The 24,304-nt window shown below is 29.0% G+C and overlaps 1 protein-coding gene across 4 annotated transcripts in view; it reads right to left on the reverse strand.

Moving 5' to 3' along the window:
- LOC107455730 (uncharacterized) overlaps nucleotides 1-24,304 on the reverse strand; it is a 56,896-nt gene that overhangs the window by 2,212 nt on the left and 30,380 nt on the right. For 3 of the 4 annotated variants that reach the window (XM_016073401.4, XM_016073400.4, XM_016073403.4), the window contains 5 exons: nucleotides 17,210-17,277; nucleotides 9,193-9,374; nucleotides 8,113-8,175; nucleotides 3,516-3,690; nucleotides 1,847-2,022 (listed from right to left, as the gene is read on the reverse strand). In XM_016073401.4, the coding sequence (XP_015928887.1) occupies nucleotides 1,847-2,022; nucleotides 3,516-3,690; nucleotides 8,113-8,175; nucleotides 9,193-9,374; nucleotides 17,210-17,255 (642 nt within the window). In that variant the 5' untranslated portion in view covers nucleotides 17,256-17,277. Of the gene's footprint in view, nucleotides 1-1,846; nucleotides 2,023-3,515; nucleotides 3,691-8,112; nucleotides 8,176-9,192; nucleotides 9,375-13,645; nucleotides 13,792-17,209; nucleotides 17,278-24,304 lie in introns of those variants that run through there. The other variant, XM_016073399.4, reaches the window with a different exon arrangement.

Below are 24,304 nucleotides of genomic sequence, written 5' to 3' on the forward strand. Positions count from 1 at the left end.
TAAAATAATTAAAGTCTTATAGATGTTCCCAAAACAAAGTAAGTTTTCTAGACTTCATGTCAACTGAACTTGGCAGTGTTGTTGAAGCTAGACGGGTTAATAATACTTTAAGAAATTATGAATAAAATTATCGTACATTTCCGAATATAAGCTCATTCATGTGTAAGCTGGAAAAAAATGCTTTTTGCTTGTAAATTTTAATTTGAATATTTTTTATTTGTAATAATGCTATGCTTGGAAATAAAATTGTACCACTTCTTTTCTCCAAAAGCATTTCAGCAAGGATTAACGTCATATCATCAGCCCTTACCTGTTTTTGCTTCCCTGTCTCTCCTCCGCTAGGCTTTTCAATTACCATTATGTATAGACGTAAGCAACTGTTTAACTTGGCAGAAAGCACTATGTTTAAAAAACCAAGCTGAGCTACATAAGGATTCAATTTCACTCTCAGCTCATAAAACTAAGTGAAAGACAAGTGTAGTCTTTTTCAATTTTTATATTTTGGCACTGCTTTTTCCACTATTATGTTTCATGTGTAAGTTTCGCAATATTTATCGATTATCGCTTATACACGACATAAGGAGGAGTATTTTTTTAAGTAGGTATTTAAAGCATGGTTATTAATTTGCTTATATACATCTGATGTTTGGATATCCCCCCATGTGTGAAAGTTACATGTCCTAAGGGACGAGTTAATGACTTATTTTTCACTTTCCCTCGACGATTTTTGATGTGTTTTAAGTTTAAGTGATTAATTTATGTAGAGAGAAGTAGCTGCAAAGAACATTGTTAAGTGATACAGGAATGATATTTTCTCCAGCCTTATATTATGGAGGTGGATTGCTGAATTGTGCTTGAAACTATAACATTCAACAAAAAATAATCACCTACTGCTGTACTTTTTAGCAGTGGAGAAAGATTTATAAAAGGAAAACCTTTTACACTTCACAAGCATTTAACTTTATTTTAATGCATTAAATAAAATATTTTTAATAATTTCGAAGTGAATTTAATTAGAAACTATCTATGTATAGTTTATTAAACTATATAATGTATAGTTTTTTGGATCAAAGAATTAAATTACCTTTTAATAAATTATCTAATGCATAAAATTTATAAGCAGAAAAATAATTTTTTTTTATAATGTAGGAAATTATTTTATTATTTAGTTACAATTATTTTTACTTAAAAAGAAAATTTGAAATTGATTAAGGAGCATTATAAATAAATCCAACACATTTATCAATTTTGGTTCACTTTTGAGATATAGTGAAGTCCACGCGGTTTATGGAGAATTGCAGTTTTTTTAAAATTGGGTTCCACAGGTCTTGTATTATATTTGATAGAGCAGACTAAATTGGCAATGAACATTTACATTAAAGGAATATTTTTTTTTTAAACAGCCCATAAGAAATGAATATGGAAATTAAAAAAAAAATCATATATTATACTTTTGCATTTACCAATATATAGTTAATATTAGTGCCATGAAACCAGTTGTGTAAATTAGTATTTATTATTTAAAAAGAAAATTTTAAATTGATCAAGGAGCATTATAAATAAATCCAACAAATCTATCAATTTTGGTTTGCTTCAGAGATATAGTAAAGTTAATGCAGTTTATGGAGAATCGCTGTTTTTAAAATTGGGTTTGATTGAGCTGACTAAATTGGCAATGAACGGTTACATTAAAGGAATAGTTTTTTTCAACAGTACATAAGAAATAAATTTTTAAAAAATCATAAAATATACTTTTGCATTTACAAATATGCAGTGACATAAACCAAGTGTATAAACTGGGTAAAATAAGATATGAGGTGTTGAATGAGAGAAGAAGCTTACTGACCTGTTCCCAATAGAGTCGTTTCTTTTCATGGTTAAGAAGTTGGTATAGCAACATAGAACAAGAAATGCACAAAAGTATTCCTAAAACAGAGAAACTGAAGAGCACACGCAAACAGGAATATAAACTTCCGTGAACAACTTCACAATTTGGCGTACTATTGAAAACAAAGCGGTGTGCTGTAACAAGGTAGGAAAGGGCAATTAGAAAAATACAAACAGTGTACAAATTTTTACTCTAAATTCTGAAAATCATATTTTGAACAATACAGTTTTTATTTTAAATTCAAAAACTCATTTAAAGAGAAAACTAAAAATAATATGCATAGATATATGTTTTCTAATAATAACAATGCAATGTTCAATTACAAAATTCATAATTAGGTAATTCAACAATATTTGAAACAAAATTTCCACGGATTAAAAAATCTTTGCATACTCAAACAGAGTTTAAAACAAATGTTTTTTTATTTGTTTAAAATAGATTTTTTTATTTGTTTAAAACATGTTTTTTTTAAAGCAATATGTTGAATAATATTTTAAGCTCATAATTAAAATTAATCTATCCATTCCAAAGTACTTCATAGGATTTAACTATTAATGTTTCTAAAAAACAATTTAGAAATATACACTTTTATTCCTTAAATTTCCTAAGATAATAACAAAACAAAAAAAGAAAAGAATGAATACTTTCACTTAGCTTTTATATTATTTTACTACTCCACTTAATAGGCAAATGATCACACAACATTTATTTTAGTAATATTTGTTAAAAAGAGATTATTCCCCCTTTGCTTGTCTGTAATATAAAAATGCATAACTTTAGTGTTATTGAATTAATACCATTATTTAGCTGTATGCAATTTATAATATTAGTTTTTAATTAAGTTTTATGAAATTGAATCAATAAAAATTTTAATATTTTTAAGGTCGTATATCATATATATTCTATATTAATATTTATGAAACAACAGGTGAAAATAATGAAAAGGTACAAAAATTACATGGGTACAACCCATTTTATACTCAAAAATTTCTATTTAATCAAAGAATGTTGATATCAACTTTTCTGTCAATTTTATTATTTCATAAATAATAAAAAAGTGCATTAAAAATTATGTTTATTTTGCATGAAGGTTTTTGTTTCTAATTCTTTAGCTTTAGTCACACAAAAACGTCTAGATTAAATGATTCACTGCTTTTATGTGACAAATTTAAATTATATCAAATAAAGTTTTGAGCACAAGCATTTAGACTGTGGGGATGATGCTAATGGACTGAAATTTTTTAATGGACTAGATTTGTGAAAGCAATATTTTGCTTTTTGGCAATAACAACTTTGCCAGTGGTTTTTCCAATTATTTGTTTGTAAAACATTTTACATGCATTAATTTACATTTTGGAATTCTTCTTTACAAGCACTAACAAAATTTTTTATAAGCAAAAATAGGATGATAAATTTATATTAACCATACTTTGTAAATGCTAAATTTCAGAAAGAGAAATTAAACTACATGAATAAAAATAATTTCCAACCATAGTGAAATTCAGGAGAAAATTTCCAATAGGATAGGACTGAAAATATAAAACTTTCAGAGATGTTGTAATTAACCATTCAAGAATAAGTTTATAAATTTCAACACTTATAAAAATTCTAAAAGAATAGAACTAACTTTCTTGGTTATCGTGGTCTCCAACTGCAGAAATACACATGCACGTCTTAGATTGAGGAGTATACACGCACTCGTGCAGCGTCTGAAGGCGATTCATGTGAACGACAGTTGTTGTCACCGTGATGACGACACAAAGAAGGGCACAAACAAGGCAGCAGCCACCAGCCATTTTAATCTAAAAGACAAAGCAATTTTGAACAACTTAAACAGCAACTTATTCAATCATTTCTTAAATTTAGCAGGGGAACAAAATTTAGTTGCTGATAGATAACAGTAACTGAAAGATATCATACAAACTTTTTCACTGGTTTGATTGCATATCTCTATTATTTTTAAAGTTAATAGATTGAATTTAAAAAATAGTCATTAGAAATAAGCTATTTTGTAACAAAATACAGAACGAAACATGAAACCTAAAAACATAAATGGCTACCATCCCTTTGGATTGGTGCTGAGGTCTAAAGATGTAGGTCAGCTAATTACCCAGTGGGTAGAGTATTTATAAATAGGTATTTACCCCTGTCTTGGGTAAATACTCAAAATCAGGGTTTTTATAACTTTAGATATTTTTTTAAAGCATGTAACCATTATTTGTCTTGTTTACAGTTCAGGAAATAATATATTCTTAAGTTTCAAAAAGAAACATTAAAGCTTAAAATATATCTATTCCAGAAAAAATATCTCAAAAAACTATAAATAGAAGAGCTACATTGTTGCATTAAAAAAGTAATATAAAAAGGCATGCGTTGTGTTATGTCTAAAGTAGACTTTATGTTAAGTGAAGGTTAAGCACTTTTTAAGAAAAAATTATTTTTTTCAAAGACAATGGTGTATATAAACTGGATAAAATTGAAAAAATGAATGAGCACAGGGAACAAGTTCAAAATTTCTTAAATTTGTTTTCTCTATTAATTTTATAACTTTAATGTAAGTGATAAAGTTAAACTAGAAATTTCATATCTTAATTAAAAAAAACTATGAAACTATTTTGTTTAAAATAAATGAGTTTTTTTTTTTAATGTAAGTTTAAAATCATTGGTTATTTTGCTTAAACAGTTTTTTTTCTGCTTCTTATTTGAAACAATAAAAATGATTTTTTAAAAAAAAATTTATATTTTAGTGAAATTATAAAATTTAATTTTGAACTAAAAAAATACTGAACTATAGAATTTAATTTTTACATAAATGAATTATTTTGCAAACTATCAGCAAAACACTACTTAACATTTAGAATACAAGACAATTTATACAATTAAACAAGAGGTAGTTATTGTTTAAAAATTATCAAATATGACTGAGTTAATTTTTTTAAGATCTTGAATACTGTTTACAACTCTATGTAAAATATTGCTTATTAATATTGTTTCAAGTTATTAATTCAATTTACAACATTGAGTTTTAATAAAATATTTCTTTAAATTAAAATATCTTCTGATTTGTACACCTTATAATGGATAATATGAAAAATATAAAAAATACACCTTATAATGGATAATATGAAAATTTCCACGAGCTTTTTAAGATAAGTTTTTCTCCAATTTTTTTTTTATACAAATGAGTAAGGAATATAAACCTTAAAATAATATTTGATAGATTAGGAATTCGTAAAGAAATATTAGGTAGGAATAAAAGATATTTGCAAATAAAATTTGGTTCAGATAAATTATTATATATTTGCGTGATTTTGTTATCAATTCTCACTTGCTATAATCTAATCACACTTAAAATCATAGCATCAAATTTATTCAAACATATTTTTTTAAATCAAATTTATGAGTTTAAATAACAAAAAAAAAAATTTAATAAATACTTTTTTATTCCTGTAAGTATATTTTAATTTCAGTTCTCAAAAGCACTTAGTATAACTTAATATTTTATTTATTATATTTCATGCAATAAATAATATAAATAATCATTGTTTAGCATTATTCAATAAGTTAAACACTTAATTTTAAAAGTAGAAAAAATAGCGATTCCAGTTTGCCCAGAACGGGTTCTTTATGAGGGAAGAAGCGTAATAAACTATTAAACTTAACATGCAAAAATATTGAAACCTGCAAGCTATTATTAGCATATAGTTTTAACCCTTTGAAATTTTATTAATATTGAGCTCTATATTTTTTAATCAATTACTAATAAATATATAAAAAGTCAAAAATTTACAGCCAATTTAAATTAACACATTAAGCATAATTGTTCAGATATCATCCAATCAAAACTAAATATGAATCCAAGAAGGATTACATATTTCTCATATGCAGCTAATTTTTGTGTGATAAATCTTCTAAAATAAATTACTTAAAATTTGAAGAAAAAAAAATTGCATTCTAAAAATATATTTTTGGCTTTAATTGCATTTTGAGATGAAATAGAACTATGTCCCGCATAAAATATTAATATTTACTTCAGCAAATTCACATTATATTAAAAGTACATTTGACACACAGGCTCAATTCACACAAAATTTGAACTCATAATATATATTTATTTAAAAATAACCTATAAATATATTTTTAAAGCAAACAATGCTTTAGAAAAGGAGAACATAAATAATTTACAGAACATTAAATCTGGTTGTTGTTTGGTGCCCCCGTATATCTAGCGTTCCATCAGAACCTAGAGTGTTTACAATTTTACATGAAAATTAGAGCCTGCACAAGGTGTTTTCGAAATGGGTGTTGCGTTTACTCACACCCGACAAAAAAGAACAATGAGTAGACAATTCAAAACATTGTTTGGAACTGTTAAAGCTATATAAAAAGGATTATCTGTGTCGGTATGTCACAGTGGCTGAAACATGGATCCACTACTACAAACCTGAATCAAAAATATCTTCAGCTGAGTGGGCAACAGCTGGTTAACACTAAACATGCCATAACCGGTCAAATGACTGTTTAAGAACGATTGCATCGAAAAAGCGCTTATCATCTTATCGTTTTTGCACATTTAACTTTTATTAACAATTATGTACAGTTAATAGTCTATTATTATTATTTTTTTGTTTCGAATAATACTTGTCGTATACCTATTTCTACCACGATCGGGAGAACAATTTATTGCTTTGTAAGGTTATCAGATAAGAAATTATTATTTAATGCGTGTCCAACGTATTGCATTTGATTAGTTGCACATTTCTCCAAAGACTGTTGTGCAGTTAGTTCAATCAGAATAACTGTGAATTCAAATTTCAAGAGAGTACCTAAAATTTTAGAATGGCAATTTTGTGTAAGAAAAAGTGACAAAAACTATATCAGGGTGCGTAGCCAAATCTTTGAATCAAAAATAAGCACTTTTTAAAAACTTTTCAAGCACTCAAAAAATTCAGATTCAATCAATGATATCATTGAAAAACAAAAACATTTTAAAAACAGTTTTAGCGTTAAAAAAACCCCCAAAAGAAACGGGCGTAAATCGAAACAATCAGTACTCTCCCTCATCACCGAGTGAATTCAACTTGACCCTGAACTCAGAACAAAAGTACCCTTACCCCCTATGTCAAAAAAGTGTTAGAAGTAAAATAAAATAAACAAGAATAAAATTAAAATAAATTAAAAAGAAAAACATTTCATAAAGATCTGATATTCTCTATCCGAATTGGAGCACTCAGGTTTCGGTTTTAAGTGTGCGCGCATGCGCAAGTCTTAACGTGGGTACGACATGAAGTCCGCATGAATGATTACGTAGCAAACACCCCATTTTTCGTGAAATGCATGGATCCATCAGATATCACTGAAGGGAAAAAAAGCACTTTTTAAAAACCCCAGCTTAAAAAAGCACCTTTAAAAGCTTTTAAAAACGAAATCCCCCAAAAAGCACCTTTAAGTACTTTTTACAAACGCTACGCACACTGTATATGTTTTGGTAAGCAGCTTATATTTTATTTTGATAGATTTACTTCATTTCTAAATAACTGCTAGTTTTGACACAGAAAAATGTCGAACCAATCAAGGCATCACAAGTTCTTAGTAGATATAATATTGATTATAATAATAATTAGAAGAAATAGGTTGGCGGAAAATATACTACGGAAACACCCTGTATATGTAAAAAATGCGCTGAGCAATGAATTAAATATTCTTATTTCTTGTGTTTGCAATACATAAAAATTGACGATCACCTTCCTTGTCTGCCCCAGCTTTTTGTTTAATTATAATAAAGTTTTTTTAGTTTGTTTCCTTCCTAACATCCATATTCAATCAAGAAACATAAAATCCAGTCAGTTGACCGGGTATGGTAGACATAGGTATAGATTAAGTGTTGGTATGTTTAGTGTTGAAGTCATCCAAAAACTCAAAAGGTTATGGCTTCAATTATTTGGGACGTGCTTGCTGTTTTGTTCATTGACTATCTTAAAAAAAATAAATGTATCAATATTACATGGCATTATTGAATCTCCTGAGTGAGAAAACAGCCTCAAGTGACAAGAAAAAAAGTTCTTTTCCACCAAGACAAAGTCCCTTGTCACAATTAAGAATAGGTATATCAGAAGGAGATAAACATTTACATATTTTAACTATGCCACTTATAATGTACATAAAAAATATAATATTTAAAACAATTATAAATATTTAAAAAAATCAATGGAATAAAAACTTACCAGAAATGCATATCGATTCCTTCGCTTGATAAAACATGTTAAAATGAGGCCAGTTATAATAAACTAAAAATAAAGTAAACATAAATTAAAAAATAAGTAGCACACACACACATTTTTTTTAAAGTCTGAAATTAGTGAAAGTTTGATTATCATCAAAGAAATTTTAAAAAAAAAAATATGAACAAGCATTTTGTATCTTAAATATTTCAGAATTTTCTACAGAGAACTGTATCCATTCAAGTAGAAGTAAAATAAATTTTTCATTAATTTCATTTTTAGACAAAACCGAATCAGTTCCACAAATATAACCAAATTGGTTAGTAATTCTTAGACAAAAGCATTAAAAAATTTAAAAAGATGTAGTAAAACCACTGCAGTATTATCACAATGAGTGAAAAAAAATAGAGACAAGAAAAATATATATAATTATAGCTCTTATAAATATCTTTCAGCAATGCTTATATTTCACTTTTATTTAATTTATAATTCCACATAAAATTAAAGAGTATGCCAAAAATACTCTCAATTTAATTATTTTAACTTAAAATAATTCATAATAAATTATGATATGTAAATAAAATGTCAAGAATGATGATATTTAAAAAATTTTAACAGGAAAAAGTTCACATATATACTCTTGTGACAGGTCGTGCATTTTCTCTTTCCGAGTTTCTGTTTTAGTTCCTAAGTTTTTTCAAAGATATCTCTGCCAATTAACGGTTAAATTAAAGAAAATTACTTCATGTTATATTTGAAATACCCATCAACCACAATCACATATATTAATCTGAAAATAAAACTTTTCTATGTCAAAATACAGCCAGGAAAAATAACAAAATTAACAGCGACACCCATTGGGAAATTGTTAGGTTAAAGATTAAGACAGGTATTAAAGCAGAAAAAATAATTACTAGCCACATATATCTCTGCAATTATTTATTTATTTATTAAAAAGAAACTGACAGCCCATACAACTTACTTTTTAAAATGTAATTTAAAAAATTTGGGTTTCAACATCCACAATTCTTGAATCCAACATTATATTCATATTCAATGATCAAAATGTAAGTAAATATTTACCACAATTCCTGGAACATAGGTGGGTATTGTCTCGAAGAATTGTAGGGATGAAGTATAGGAGCGGAGGAGAAGGTAAATGATGACAAAGACTATGCCATGGGCGATGGACAAACCTCCGCACACAAGACATGCTATCACATACTTTTTCATCCATCCTCGCCCACTGTTGTTGTTATTACTCCCTACAAATAATAAAACGTTTTAGAGGATTAAAAATATACATGGTGTTCAATAATAACCGCTCATCTTGTCACAAATGAAAGTAAAAAAATTAGAAACAGGAAGGAAGACGAGAAGAGGAAAAAACATCAAAACCAGTTTGATTGCAGGATTGCTTGGTGGTGACTCTAATAATCTTCATTCTACTCATCCGTGTTTTCTACAGCAATCAAACAGGTTTAGATGTTTCGATTTTGATAGAGTTGAATATCAATTTACGACTCCTAAAGTATGCACTTTTTTTAAATGCAATTTTTCAAGAATTTAAAAAAAAAAAACTTGAAGGTATTAATTGTGAAACACTATACTATATATATTTTATATAGCAGGAAAATTTAAGCCAAAAATGAAATGTGAAGAAAGATCAATAGTTATTTCACAAAAAAAGAAAATTATAATTTCCAAACATTTTCTGGATCGATAAAAAACAAAAAGTGTTATTGCAAATTTTCTAAAAGCTTTTCTCACATTAAAAAAAAAAAATTGCAAATTAACGTTCAAATTTTACTTAATTTTTAAGCCTTTGCTTCACAACTATAAAGAGGAAAATATTGTCATCCAACACAATTTTATTTTAAAACGAAATTAGAAAATAAAAACCGCACTAGAATAAGAATGATAGAAACAATTCTATAAAACCATAATATGTCAATTGTTTCCATAATAAGATTTATAACATTAAATTCCATTAAATTTTATTTGCACAATACTGTGTAAGTAGTGATTCATTTTAAACTTAATCCTATTCCTAAAAGAAAATGTTAATTTAGATGAAACTTTTAACAAACATACTATAACAGTAAAATTATGCCAGACATTTAAAGTAATTCAAAAAATAAATAAATAATACAAATATAAAACAAAAATAATATTTCGTTAATTTTAAAGAGTTGTATAATAACATGTAAACGAAGTTTATCCAGAAAAAAAAACTAAAATTTAAATAAATTGGTAAAATATTTCCAGGAAAAAAAATTAAAAGACATAGTCCTTTATAAAAATTATAAAAACATTTTATTCAGCCGATTGGTTTCAATTTTGTGTATTCGAAATAATTTAATTTAACATCAGGTTTTGCCTGTGTTGACATCAACAAATTAAATAATGAAAAAAAAAATTTAAATTACTTTTCCCCAAAAATATCTTTGCATATATAAATGCTATATGTAACTGTACAAATCAAAATATTTTCCATTCATATTATAACTTCCGAGAGATACGACAAAAAATGTAAAAATAAAATAGCATTAAAAACAGAATTTCATCTAGCTCATTTCATTTTAGCATTAAAAACAGAACTTTTCCTGCAAAAAAAAAAAAAAAAAAAAGATTTAGAAAAAAAAAAAGAAAGTAAGAAGAAAAAACGCGTTATTTGAGTTTGGTTACGTAAATTAATTAGTATATTTACGGCGTTCAGCTAGAGTCATCAAAATAGCAATTTTAGTACATGTAAATACCAGCTTAATTTAGAAACTTTCCTGCGGGGACGACAGGGTTGCAGTCAGAATTTAAATTCATACTTTTCAATAGGGATTTTAAAAGAAATCATGCTTCACTATCTGTGTATAAACACATTATTTTTTCGACCAATTTTCGGCTATCAGAACTTCGAAAGTAGCCGCAATCTGGAAAAAGTTTTCCGATAGTTCAGTCAGTCGAGAAGTCCTAATCTCGGTAAGTTTTTAAACGAATTAGAAGGGAAAAAAACACGCTTTAATAAAATTTATTTATCCCAATGTAAAAAATAGATTTTAATAATTATTGTTTTGTTATTATTTTATTAAATAAGGTTCGAACATTTTTTGAATTGTATGGCATGCAAATTTTAAATTTTTTTTTTTTAAACTGAGTAATTTTAAATGACAAAATACAAACGAGATCGGAAGAAATTATCAGATTTAAAAATACACCTTTTTCGAAATTTTATAATTCAAACTATTTGACCGATTTCGCTCAAATTTTGTATTTTCGTATGCTGTATGCCTTTTCATTTTGCTTTAAGTTTTCAAAGTTTCTGGTACTTTAAGTTTTCAATGATAAAAAAGTAAAACAATGAAATGAAATTTGATAATCGGAATTGATCATATTAATGTAATTGTCTATTTTCGAAAAATTAAAGAATAAATCGATGTTCTGAAAAAAAAAAAGTATTATAAAAAAAAAAAATTCACATATACAAAAATCAACAAAACACTTTTCTGATTTTTTTCTCAACCTCAAAATATTTTATCGACATATTACACACAAATGCTTCAATAAATCAAATATCACTATATTCCGAAAAAAAAAAAAAAAAAAAAACTAGAATCAATAATTATTGAAAGTTTAATGCTACATGTGTCAAACCGTAAAGATTATTGGTTACGCGATATATTCCGTTCAATAGGCTACTAAAACTAATATTCCGAAAAACTATTCGATAGGTAGGTACTTTATTTACGTCGCACTAGAGCTGCACAATGGGCTATTGGCGACTGTCCCCGACGATGATCCAAAGACATTTTAATCCTTTGCAAAGGGGATCGTTTCCCTGCTTTGGTAGTTCGGCGACCTGAGAGCACTTTACAATAGAACAATTTAACGAGGACCGATAACGCGCACCCTCGGACCCTACGCAGGCAGACCAAAGTGGTCACTCACCCGCTTACTGACCGCAGCCAGTGATGTTTGACTTTGGTGTAGTACTGGGAATCACGTCTTTACGATTAGTCCATTGAAGGACGAAAAACTGTTAATTAGTTGTTGATTGGGTACTAGAGAAGATAACAGCTGAAATCACATGGTTGTGCTTGGCATATTGACCGTAGCCAGTGATGCTTCACTTCGGTGTTACAGCTATTATATTTTGGTTTTTTATCATGCTGGAATAAGTTTTTAAACAGATTTAAATAGATGCCTGCAAGCGACGTTACGCGTGTGCGTCGAACCTGATTGGCTGCTGAATCGTGACATAAACAAATGCCACAGTTTACCCACTCGTGACGTCGCTTACAGGTACCTAGTTGGGAACTTGCAACTAATGACAACGCAGTATATTACGTGCTAACGGCTTTAATTTATTATTGCGTTGAATCAGTTTTACTACCCCACACGTGACGTCTCTTACAGGTATCCAATAAGCACAATTATGATAGGTGATCTAACAATGAATACTTATTTTAAATTTCACAAAAGGTCAGTACTAATTTCTTGTCAAGCTTTTACGTTAAAAAAAAAAGTTATTAACATTTGTAAAAAAATATTTTATAAATAGATAAAAAGAAAAACTTTGAAAAAGAATAAAAATGTAACATCTTAATTGAAAAGAATTGAATACACTTCTCACAATACATATAACTAATGAAAACTGCTTATCAAATTTTTTTTTTTTAAATAAGTTAAATGACTATTGATCGATGAAATAAGTATTTAAAAACTTCAAATGCCGTTTTCTAAAAACAGCTTTTAGCTCTTTAATTAGCCTGTAAGGTAACTTTAAATTTCATATGATTTTATTAAATTTTAATTACAAGACGCATATTTCTAAACCAGTTTTCGTTTCACATACGGCTTTTTTTGCTATTGTGTTTACAACTTTTCAATAATTTAAATGATGAAAACTAAATATTCTGATACTTTTCATTCAATTTGCTGTCAAATTAAAAAACGGAAATTGAAAATAAACACGAAATTGAAAATATATCATTTATATGCATGCACACATACCAATAATAATTATATAGGTATCGTACATTGTGATTCCGAAAAATCTGAAATAATAATATAAATCATGCTAATTAAATTAACCCTTCCGAGTACAAACTAATTTTTTAATTCGATTAATTCAATCAATAAACAAATATTCATTTTTAAATTTAATTTTCATCATTCCGTAAGTTTTTATATATTTATTAAGTTTTTTTTTAAAATTTCTTTATTTTTTTTTTTTAATTTCTTTATTTAGTTTTTTTTATTTATTTATTTTTAGTGCAAGTGAAAATTAAAATTTACAAACAATGAAATATCAGTCAACTAACAGGAGGGAAAATTCAAGTCTTAAGAACTCTCAATTTGTAAATAAATAAAAGCTAAGATAATGGACTTGAACACGCATTAATATGATATCAATTTTCAAGATCTAAATGAAAATGTCAGACTTGAAAAAAACAATAGTAACTTAAGGGTTTTTCAAGAGCAATAAGGCGGTATGACGTGAAGGTAATATAATATTTAATTTAATTAAGAGAATGCTTACTTCTTCTAAGTGTAGAATTAGTTGAAGAAGAGGGGCCGCCATAACGTCTCGCCCACCAAAATACCAACATCCGAGAGAAGATTGAAATGGCGGTTCTATCGATCGTACCTCCAAGCGGTAACTTTCTAAAACATTCGACACGAAATTCGAATCTCTGTACCTTATCAGTGCCTACATCGTCATTTTTCAAAAAAATTTTGTATTCTGTATATTACACACCGCGAATTCAGCTGGTAAAATGCTAATAATAAACCTGTCAGAAAATGTCTTTCTTTTCTTTTTTTGAAAAAGTGAAATTTTAGAAAATAATAATAGAACTCAAAAATTATTCAAGATTCAAGGAAACATTTTTTTTGCATTAGTCTTTGCGAAATTACATGTCGAATGTAATAAAATGATTTAAAAAATAATCGTCTGTGTAAACAATCATTTGCATAGGTTAAAAAAATGATAGTCTGTGTAAATGAACATTCGCATAAAGCGACAACTCGAGAGAATAGGAAAAATTAAAAACCACTTTCAAGTAGAACATTTTTTAAAGGACATTTTTAGCTGGACGCTTGGTAAATTCTGGCATAGATAGATACGAAATAGAATACGAATAGAACACGAAAATGCCTCTAAACTCTTCAAATAGTGTCATTCGGATTCACGACAAAAATAAAATATCAAACTTTAAAATTTTAATATGTTTTCGTACGATTTAACCTTGTCATACATATAAGTAATTCGAAATTGTTATCACGTCATGAAAAATAAACAAAGTAGAACGAAAAATAACTTGAAGAAAGATTTCTAAATCCAGAAAGCATCTTTTACACCTGTTTATTCTTTTCTTTTTCTTTTTTTACTTTATTTTAAAGAACCCATATTAGAAGTAAATAAAACTTGCTGTTTCATAGGAATCGTCTTCTCTTTATTTTATAATATTTCAAAACTCACTTTTAAAATTTTTAAAACATATTTTGGTTAAAGTAAATTTTCATTAAAAGAATTTAATAAAACGCAAAAGATTTCAATCTTTTGTTTATTATTAAGTTCTTTAGAATTTTAATTTTATTTATACATATATTTAAAATATATTAAATCAGTTTAAAAGACAATTATTAATATTAAACAAGTTAAGCGGTTTTTTCAAATTATTTTTGATTAAAACTGATTAAAACGAGGCAATAACTAACTGACTAAACGTACATCAAGTAATATAAACAAATTTATTTAACAAGCAAGTCCCGCAGTGAACTGATAGTTAAGACACGGTTTCCAGCAGCCAAGCATCACTGGCTGCAGTCTGTGAGCGGGCGGGTGACCACTTGGATCAGTCTGCGTAGGGAACGAGGGTGTGCGGTATGGGTCCTCGTTTCATCAAAATTGTGATGGCATGTCTTCGGATCATCCTCAGGGATGTTTTCCAGACCGTCGCCAATAGCCCATTGTGCAGATCCAGTGCGACGTAAATGAACTACAATTTAACAAGTAATAAAAAATGGCGAAAGCTTAGTTTCATAGGAATTTCAAAATCAGAGGGTGTTTTATAAGGTATTTTTCCATTTCGATGTTACATGCTCTTTTTAATAAGTTTTTCTTAAATTTTACGTAATAATGTAATATTACAAAATTACTTCATATAATAAAAGAAATTCACTTTTAGTTATAATCCTCAAATTAGGAATAATAATAAAAACCAAGTCATTATAATAGTAGAGAATAATATTAAGAATGGATGATAAATAACTATTACTAGTTAATACCTTTAAAAATTAAGAAAAGTATTTTTTATTAGTTAAATAAACTTTTCACCCCAAAACTGTGTTTTTTACCCCATAACTTCCTTGCTTATACTATATATATATATATATATATATATATATATATATATATATATATAGATTAAATATGAAAAATATTTTTTTTTCTGAAACCTAATTAATTTTAATGCAAAAATGAAACACTGAAAACTAAAGGAGACTGCTGTTCACATTGCCACAATCATACGATTGATATCGAAATTGAAGCGGGCTGTTTGCGGGAATGCTTTACTTTTAATGGCATACGATTATGATTATTATATAAAAACATGTTAACGTTGAAGTTTTTTCTTTTTTACATGATAATTACTGGTCTATTCTGATAACGTGGCCTGCCATTTTTATTCTTTGTCGTTTAATAAAGTTAATGATGTCAGGTTCATTATATGAGTGATAAAGCTCTAGATTTGATCTTCTAAGCCACACGCCATTTTTTTGAATTCCTCAAAAAATGCTACTAAAGACCTTTCTCTCAAAGCAGAGATGGGCATTTGTCATTCAGAATAATGAATAAAGAATGATGAATAATTATTCAAAATCTGAATAATGAATGATGAATAAAGATTTATTCATTAGTCAGAAATATTTTGAATAAAGAATAAATCATTCATTATTCCTTATTCAGTATCCTTTATTCATTAGTCAAGAATAACTGAATAATTTCACTGGTCAACAAAAATGGGTACGGAATACTCTAATTGACTACGATTACGAATTGACTACAAAAAAGGGTTTAATTTTTTTAATTAAAATTTTATTTAAAAATTTAAAATAATATTATCGTTTGCTTTTAAAAACTATAAAAAATTGCGTTTTATAGATTTTAGAACAAAATTTCAAAATGAACTTAAGTAACTAAACTGTTATAAACCTACTTTTTAGCACAACTAAGTATGTTACGCTGGAGCAAGTTAAAATAACATAAGAATAAATAGTCATACTTGTCTTAGTTTTATAGTTTAATTCCTAAAATAAGACGTTTAAGAGCAAACGATGTTTTGCATCTCGTTATAGACAAAGACATATCGATTGCATTTTTTGCTGGTTATTCAAATTTTATTCAGAAAAATTAGTCATGACTAATGAGTTTATTCATCAATCATTATTCAAAAATTTTTATACATTTGCATAATGAATGATGAATAATGACAAAATTTTCATATGAATAATCATTCAGAATAAATTTATTCTGAATAAATTTAGTCATGAATAAAATTTTCGTGAATGATGCCCATCACTGTCTCAAAGGTACCCAACATAGCCTCATCCGTACAAGACAGGTTTCACAAGCATCTGTAAAAATTGATCTTAAAAGAGATTTATAGAATAAAACTTTTGCTTTTCTATAAATTACATTAGATTTGATGTATATTCGAATTCCATTAAAACATTTATTGGCTATAGTAATTCTTATTAGTATTTCCATTGTGGTATATTGTTCCTGTTGTTGATTACAGAACCCAAGTAAACGAAATTGTCAACAACCTCAAATTTATATTCTTCTATTTCTAAATGGGAGTTATTGAAGCTTGTTTTAGTACAGGTTTGTTTTGCTCTCGTTTATTCTGAGGCCCATCTTGAGAGCCGCTTTCTCTAAAGAATACTTTGCTCATCCATGGTTTACATAAATATTTGACCTAAAGACAGATCGTACCAAGACTCGTTAAAATAAATGAATACAATAAAGCTTTTTTTTTTCTTTCTCGAAAAATAAATGAATAGCAAAGAGAGAAGTTGGATGAAAATAAATATTTACCTGCACAGTTCCTATAGCGTTGTCTGGAGGACAAACGCCCTTCCATGTCACCCAAACATTAACATCCTCTGAAATAAATATATTAAGCTTAGTACTAGTAATTTATGAGATTAAGACAACTGCAAATTTTACAACATACACAATTTTTAATACAATACCTTACTAGATACTCTTACTATCTAATGATTTCCGTAAATTAAAATTATAATATAGAACTGATAGATAGTGGGTATATTGCTTAAAAAGAACAAATTTAATGGGTAATACACTAGATTTGGGATTTATGAGTTCGTATGATTCATCAGGGTGCGTAGCCAAATCTTTCAACAAAAAATAAGCACCTTTTAAGTACTTCTTAAGAGCTAAAAATATTTTAAAGTACTATATACATTAACAAAATAGTTTTCGATGACTTTACATAATCATGATAAAATAACTAGTTATTGACAAAGAACTTTTTTTCTTGATTATATTAGCCACCCACAAAAGATCGAGAGATTTTTCAGTTCGATTTCAGAGGGTGGAAAATGAAGTCGAAATTGAGAATATCTTGAAAAATGCAGCAGAGATGCACATAAGAGAGCAAGAATCTCACCAAACCCAATTCAGTAGACGCACATGCGGACCCGCAAGTATTTCACTAAACAAGTAGTACAATGATTGGCACTTTCATACGCTACGGACCGATGGTACGGTACACCTAAATGCATTGTGTTTTAATGAATTATGAAAACATTGAATAGAACAACGTGAAAACCACGCTTTACGCATATGTGGCGAAAATCGACATGGTAAAAAAAAATTCATTTTCAAAAAGGAAAAATTAAGCACTTTTTAAAGACACCCAATAAAAAAAGCACCTTTAAGAGCTTTTACATTGTCAAATAGCAATGTAATTTTTTTGTCTGGTCCTGTAGTACAACTAGTTATGTTTAGTATATTATTATAATCCCATTTATATATATATATATATATAATCTTGTTTTGTTATTAATTCAGACTATAATAGATATATATATATATATATATATATATATATATTATATATATATATATATATATATATATATATATATATATATATATATATAATATAATTTGATTTTACATTAATATTATTTCAATTTTTCTTTTTTACGGAATTTTAGAAATTATAAGACTTAATTACGTAAGCGTTATTTCTCTCCCGCTAATGAATTTCTTATGAAGACAGCTAGTCTACTATAGTTCGTTCACCAGGTGTTGGCACTTGACTCCGGCTTCATCACGTGGTATCCGACGATACTATCTCGCTATTTTTGAGAGAAGGATGTGAACAATCCTGAACAAGGTTGCTATTTGGCGATCGCATGACAAAAATATTTATTGCACCATCTTAATGTGCATTTTTTAACATTAAATATTTCCTAAATTTGATGATATTTCTCTCTTTTTAGTGAATAGTTTGTATTTTTTGAGACATTTTGCTGCAATATATTTAATTAACTTGAGTAACGAAATGTGTACTAGCAGATGATAAAGCGAAGTAAGTGACTGAGAAAGAATTCGCTGTTAGCGTTTGGCGCGCATTAAGGGTTGTCTCCCTTTCAAGCACGGAGACGTTTTTTCTCTTACTGCCGCGCTGAAATGAACTTTTCGTCCGAGGAGGTAGAGCCAAGTGCCAACTTCTGGTGAACAAATTATACTTATAAATCCACGGGAGTATAGTATAAGTAATTTTTTAAAAATTTATTTTTCATTTAGACAAGCCTTTTAACCTTCATACATTATTTTATTAAATCAAAATACTAGGTAAGAGGGGAAAAATGTAAAAATAAATTCCCCCCCCCCTTCAATTTAGAGTAATATTCTGTTGTCAGGATCCTGATTCCTCTCCCACGCATTTGATTGACCCCTGACCTGAGGGTCAGAGGGTAAGGGACATGGGAAGTGTCGTTCCCCTACATTGGGGGTGGAGCGAAGGACTTTTTCTTATGGGAAAGAATATTTTTGATCAGTATTAGTTTGAACGTAGAAGAGTTGAGTATTAGCTGGACTAGGAGAGCGAAGGTATGAACTGGAAGGGAGCAGGAGAGTTTAATGCCATGTAGATTATGTATATACTCATATTTTATTTTTTACTCATAATTAATCCAGAGATGACGAAATAAATACTTATACCTGAAATAATCCCTTGTCATCCTTATTGAGGATTTCATTAACACGAACCGAAAGAGTAGTGTCTCACATTTAACAAAGTGTTAGTAATTTGTATTACAACAATTAAAAACTTCTCTCGTGGGTCAGAATCAGTCAAACTTGAGGATTATGAGACCAAAATATATTAAGAAAGAATTTTTAACGGAAAAAAAGGTGCCTATGAAAAGTATTACATTAAGTTATATATTAAAAAAGATGATGCATTATTTTATAAGCTACACTAAATAGCTACTAAACATACAAACTAGTATTAGTACTTCGTTTCCTTGAAATCATTGCATTGGAACTATAACATTTATTTTTTAAAAAATTACCAAATAATTTTTATGCTATAACTTACATGGAAGTAACTATAATGAAATTATTTACTTATTATGTATCAGTGGTTACTGCCCACGAAGCCTCTTTTTATGGCCCGCGAACTAAAATATATTCGTTGTCATTTTTTCTGCGGGCAATTTTCGTAAAAAATATATATGACTTTTAAATACTTTTAAGTTTTATATCTTAACAATTTGACATCTGTTGTACATTAATTGTTTAATACATAGGTACACAATTAAAGTTATTGAAGCCAGAACTTTTTAATATGTAAATATAAATCTACTATGCAAATAATATACAAATATATTGCAAATATAAATTAATATGCAAATAAAATCTTAAAAATCTACTTCTTATTTTAATTTGTAATTCAACACTTTTGTTTCGTACAACTTGATAAAAATCTGATAGTGATATTTAATGTTCCTTCAAACATAAAAGAGTCCTACATAAAATTTTGAGGCCCGCCATTTGACTGATGTTTTTAATTGCGGCCCCCGGCCTAATGTAAGTTGGAAACCTCTGTTATATATGAACCATTTACAGCTTTTACGGGTATTTACATTTAAGACTAGTGCAAGTAATTATTCAATGAAAGAAATTAATAAAAAAAGAGATTCATATAACTCGTTTGCAATGAGAGAAAAAAAAATTAAATTTAACCAGTGAGTGAAGAGAGAGGAAGGAAAAGGTAAAGAGGACAATAACCCATTTGTTACACTAACCTGGTTCTCCCTTTTAACTCTTATTCGTTTGTAGGAAGTCCTGTTTTTTAACACCATCGCAGACTCATTTTAAGAAGATCACGATTTCGCACTCTCTTTTCCAACATTAAAATGCAGGGAGAAGCGCAGAAATATATTTTTAAAAACTTTCCATACATGTTGCAAAGAACAATTTTCTACTTTTATCTTATTTTATACGTATTCTCATCTCAACCTTCCGAGTTCTTTCAGCTTTTTCAATGATATTTAGCGTATTTTTATTTAATATACTAAGATCATAAAAAAAAGTATTAAAACTAAAAAAAGTACTTAAACACTTTAACCCACAATTCATCTTAATAAAAATAATTAACAAATAAAATAATTTTTAAAAAAATTCATAAGCCTGAAAACAAATATTATCTTAATATAGGCAGAACAAAATATATCAATAAAATAGCGTGAGGAGCACAAAAAATACAACAAATGAAGTAAAAAATACAAAATAAAAGATATATATATATATATATATATATATATATATATATATATATATATATATATACTATATATATATATATATATATATTATATATATATATATATATATATATATATATATATATATATATATATATATATATATATATATATATATATATATATATATATATATAAATCTCTTGTAACAGTTTTAGTGTTTATACTCCTCCGAAACGGCCCGACCGATTTTCATGAAATGTTATATGTATATTCAGTAGGCCTGAGAATAGGTTTATAACTAATTTTTCTTCATTTTTTGAACGGATTTAACGTATATTTTATATATATCTTTATTTAATCGTATTTGAATCCAAACTAGACATAGAAACATGATAAATCAGAAACAATATTCACGCACGTTGCAACAAGTCATATTAAACTCGAAAACTTATGCTCGCCCTTAAGAGAAGAGTATCAAACATATTTGCAAGTATGTGAATAATGGCAGTGATATGGCAGTATTTCGAGTTGAAAATGCCAATGTGACTGCTCTTCCAGTGAATAACAACGATGAAATAACGCTGTACCAAATTGGCCGGTGCATCAGCTCCAATGAAGCTGTTTGACGTATCTTTGGTGTACCAATTCATGAACGGGATCCAACTGTTATTCATTTAGCCGTCCATCTTGAAATCGGTCAGAACGTATATTTAACGAACAAGACAGCGATTGATCGAGCTATAAATCCACCAAAAACTACTCACCGAATTTTTTGAATTGTGTAATCGTGCGGATGCTTTTGGTGCCTTTGCATGCACATTACTCTACTCAGAAGTACCACACTATTTCACATGGGCTCAAACAAAAAAATGGACACCCTGCAAGCAAGGCACACCGGTTGATGCATGTCCCGATTCAAATTAAACGCCTTGGGGAGAGTATTTACAGTCAACCCAAGGCAGACTGAGTGCTTTTATTTTCGACTGTTGTTGGTTAATGTCACCGGTTAATTGTCATTTCAAGATATACGTAGAGTCGATGGACATCATCATCATCCATCGTATAAAGATGGATGCCTCGCACTCGGCTTGCTGGAAGACGACAACCAGTGGGAATGTATGCTTGCTGACGCTGTACCGCAAAGCAAATTCGTCTACTAATTGCTATAGTATTAACTACATGTTTCCCGGCCCGTATACAAACGTTATGGTATAATCACAAAGACGCGATGACTGATGATATACGGTATCAACACCGCACACGTTGCAACGATCTAACGATAGCATTCAGCAATGCTATGTACAATGAAGCACTGATTGCTATTGAGGATCTTTGCATTATTATTGCTAACTTGCCACTCAGTCATTTCGGTATGCCTTCGCCAAATCGAAGTGCATCTGATTTATTAAACAATGACATGAATCGTGAACTTCAATACAATATGACAGAAATGACAGCGATTGTTACTCGCAATGTTCCACCAATGAATGAGAAACAAAGGAACATTTATGACCGCATTATGCTCGCAGTTTCGGCAGGACAAGGTGGATTTTTTTTTTTTTTTGGATGCACCAGGTGGAACTTGCAAAACATTTATTATTTCGCTAATTCTCGCTGAAATACGATCAAATAATGGCATCGCGTTGACCGTTTCATCATCTGGCATTGCGGCAACTTTATTGGATGTATGCAGAACAGCTCATTCATTATTTAAGCAGCCACTAAATATTCAAAAGAATCCAGATGCAGTGTGCAACATAAAAAAGCAATCGTATATGGACACAGTGTTGAAACACTGTTAAATTATCATTTGGGATGAATGCACTATGGCACACAAACATTCGCTTGAGGCGTTGAACAGGATATTGAAAGATATAAAAAACAATGACAAATTATTTGGAGGCACAATGTTACTCCTTTCAGGTGATTTCAGACAAACACATTTCCCGTCATTCCGCGTTCAACGTACGCTGATGAGATCAATGCTTGCTTGAAATCATCTCCAGTGTGGCGTAATGTTGAAAAAGTTCAACTAAACGTAAATATGCGCGTCCAAATGCTTCAAAATCTATCTGCTCAAACATTCTCAAAACAATTGCTAGATATCGGTGGTGGAAAAGTTACTAAGGATGAGACTGGATGCATAAAATTACCGGACGATTTCTGCACAATCATTGATTCACAAGATGCTCTCATTAACCTAATATTTCTCGATGTACACATACAATACATTCATCACGAGTGACTGTCAGAAAGGGCGATTTTAGCAGCAAAAAATGTGGACGTCAACGAAATGAATCTAAAGATACAACAGTTATTGCCAGGTAACTTGCTGACATATATAAATCCGTAGATGCAGTTTGCGATACCATTGAAGCTGCAAATTTTCCAACAGTTTTAAACTAATTGGATTTACCAGGCATACCACCGCATAATTTAGTACTCAAAGCTGGATCTCCGGTTATTTTGCTTCGTAATTTGAACCCACCACGGCTGTGCAACGGCACGCGATTAGTCGTTAAAAAATTAATGAACAACGTTATCGAAGTTATTATTTTTAATAACAAATTCCGGGATGAAAGTACACGAATCCCTATTATACTCGCAGATGTGCCAATTCAATTTAAAAGCATTCAGTTCCCCATTAGATTGGCACTTGCAATGACAAGGCCAAACAATGTCTGTGTCTTAGATTTGAGCCCACCATGTTTTTCACACGTGGCATACTCTCGAGTGGGCAAAAAATCCAGTTTATTTGTGTTAGCTAAAGATGGAATGACAAAAAATATTATACACTCCATTGCACTAAGAGATTAATATTGTTGACTAATATTTTCAGTATTCATTGTATATATAATTTATAAAAAAAGTTACAATAAATTAAAAAAACTTTTATTTGGTGTACTGTTATTTTCACATTCCGTCATCGTTCACAGCGATCCATGCCTCTTCCACTCATATACCACTTACGCACATACTTATGTGGGGAGAGTAGTTACAGACCATGTCAACCTTCATCTATGAAAAGGTACCCCGACATAGAGTCGAGTTAACATGTCTTATATACTAGTGAATTGTAGTTGTAATTTTGTAGTGGTAGATACGCTACAGTACTCCCCCACCAGAATTATAGCTATGATAGAATTCGATGAATGGATGCCACTAGTTGATTCATTGCTGTTTTGTGCGGTTGAGTCGGGAGAGCTGTATTAAGATCACCGTATTTTTTTGAGTGCTGAATGTGAGAGGTGTATTAACTTCACGGTTGTAGTCGCTCCTGTGTTGCCTTTAGCAGTCGAGTGTATGCAGGCCGACGTTGTGTGCTCGAGACTGAGTAGCAACAGTGCGAGGAGGTGGATAATGTTGCAGTCACAAGTAGCAAGTC

The sequence above is a fragment of the Parasteatoda tepidariorum genome, chromosome 2, assembly GCF_982258835.1.
Source record: "Parasteatoda tepidariorum strain Cologne lab strain chromosome 2, Ptep-v5.0, whole genome shotgun sequence".
NCBI lineage: Eukaryota > Metazoa > Arthropoda > Arachnida > Araneae > Theridiidae > Parasteatoda > Parasteatoda tepidariorum.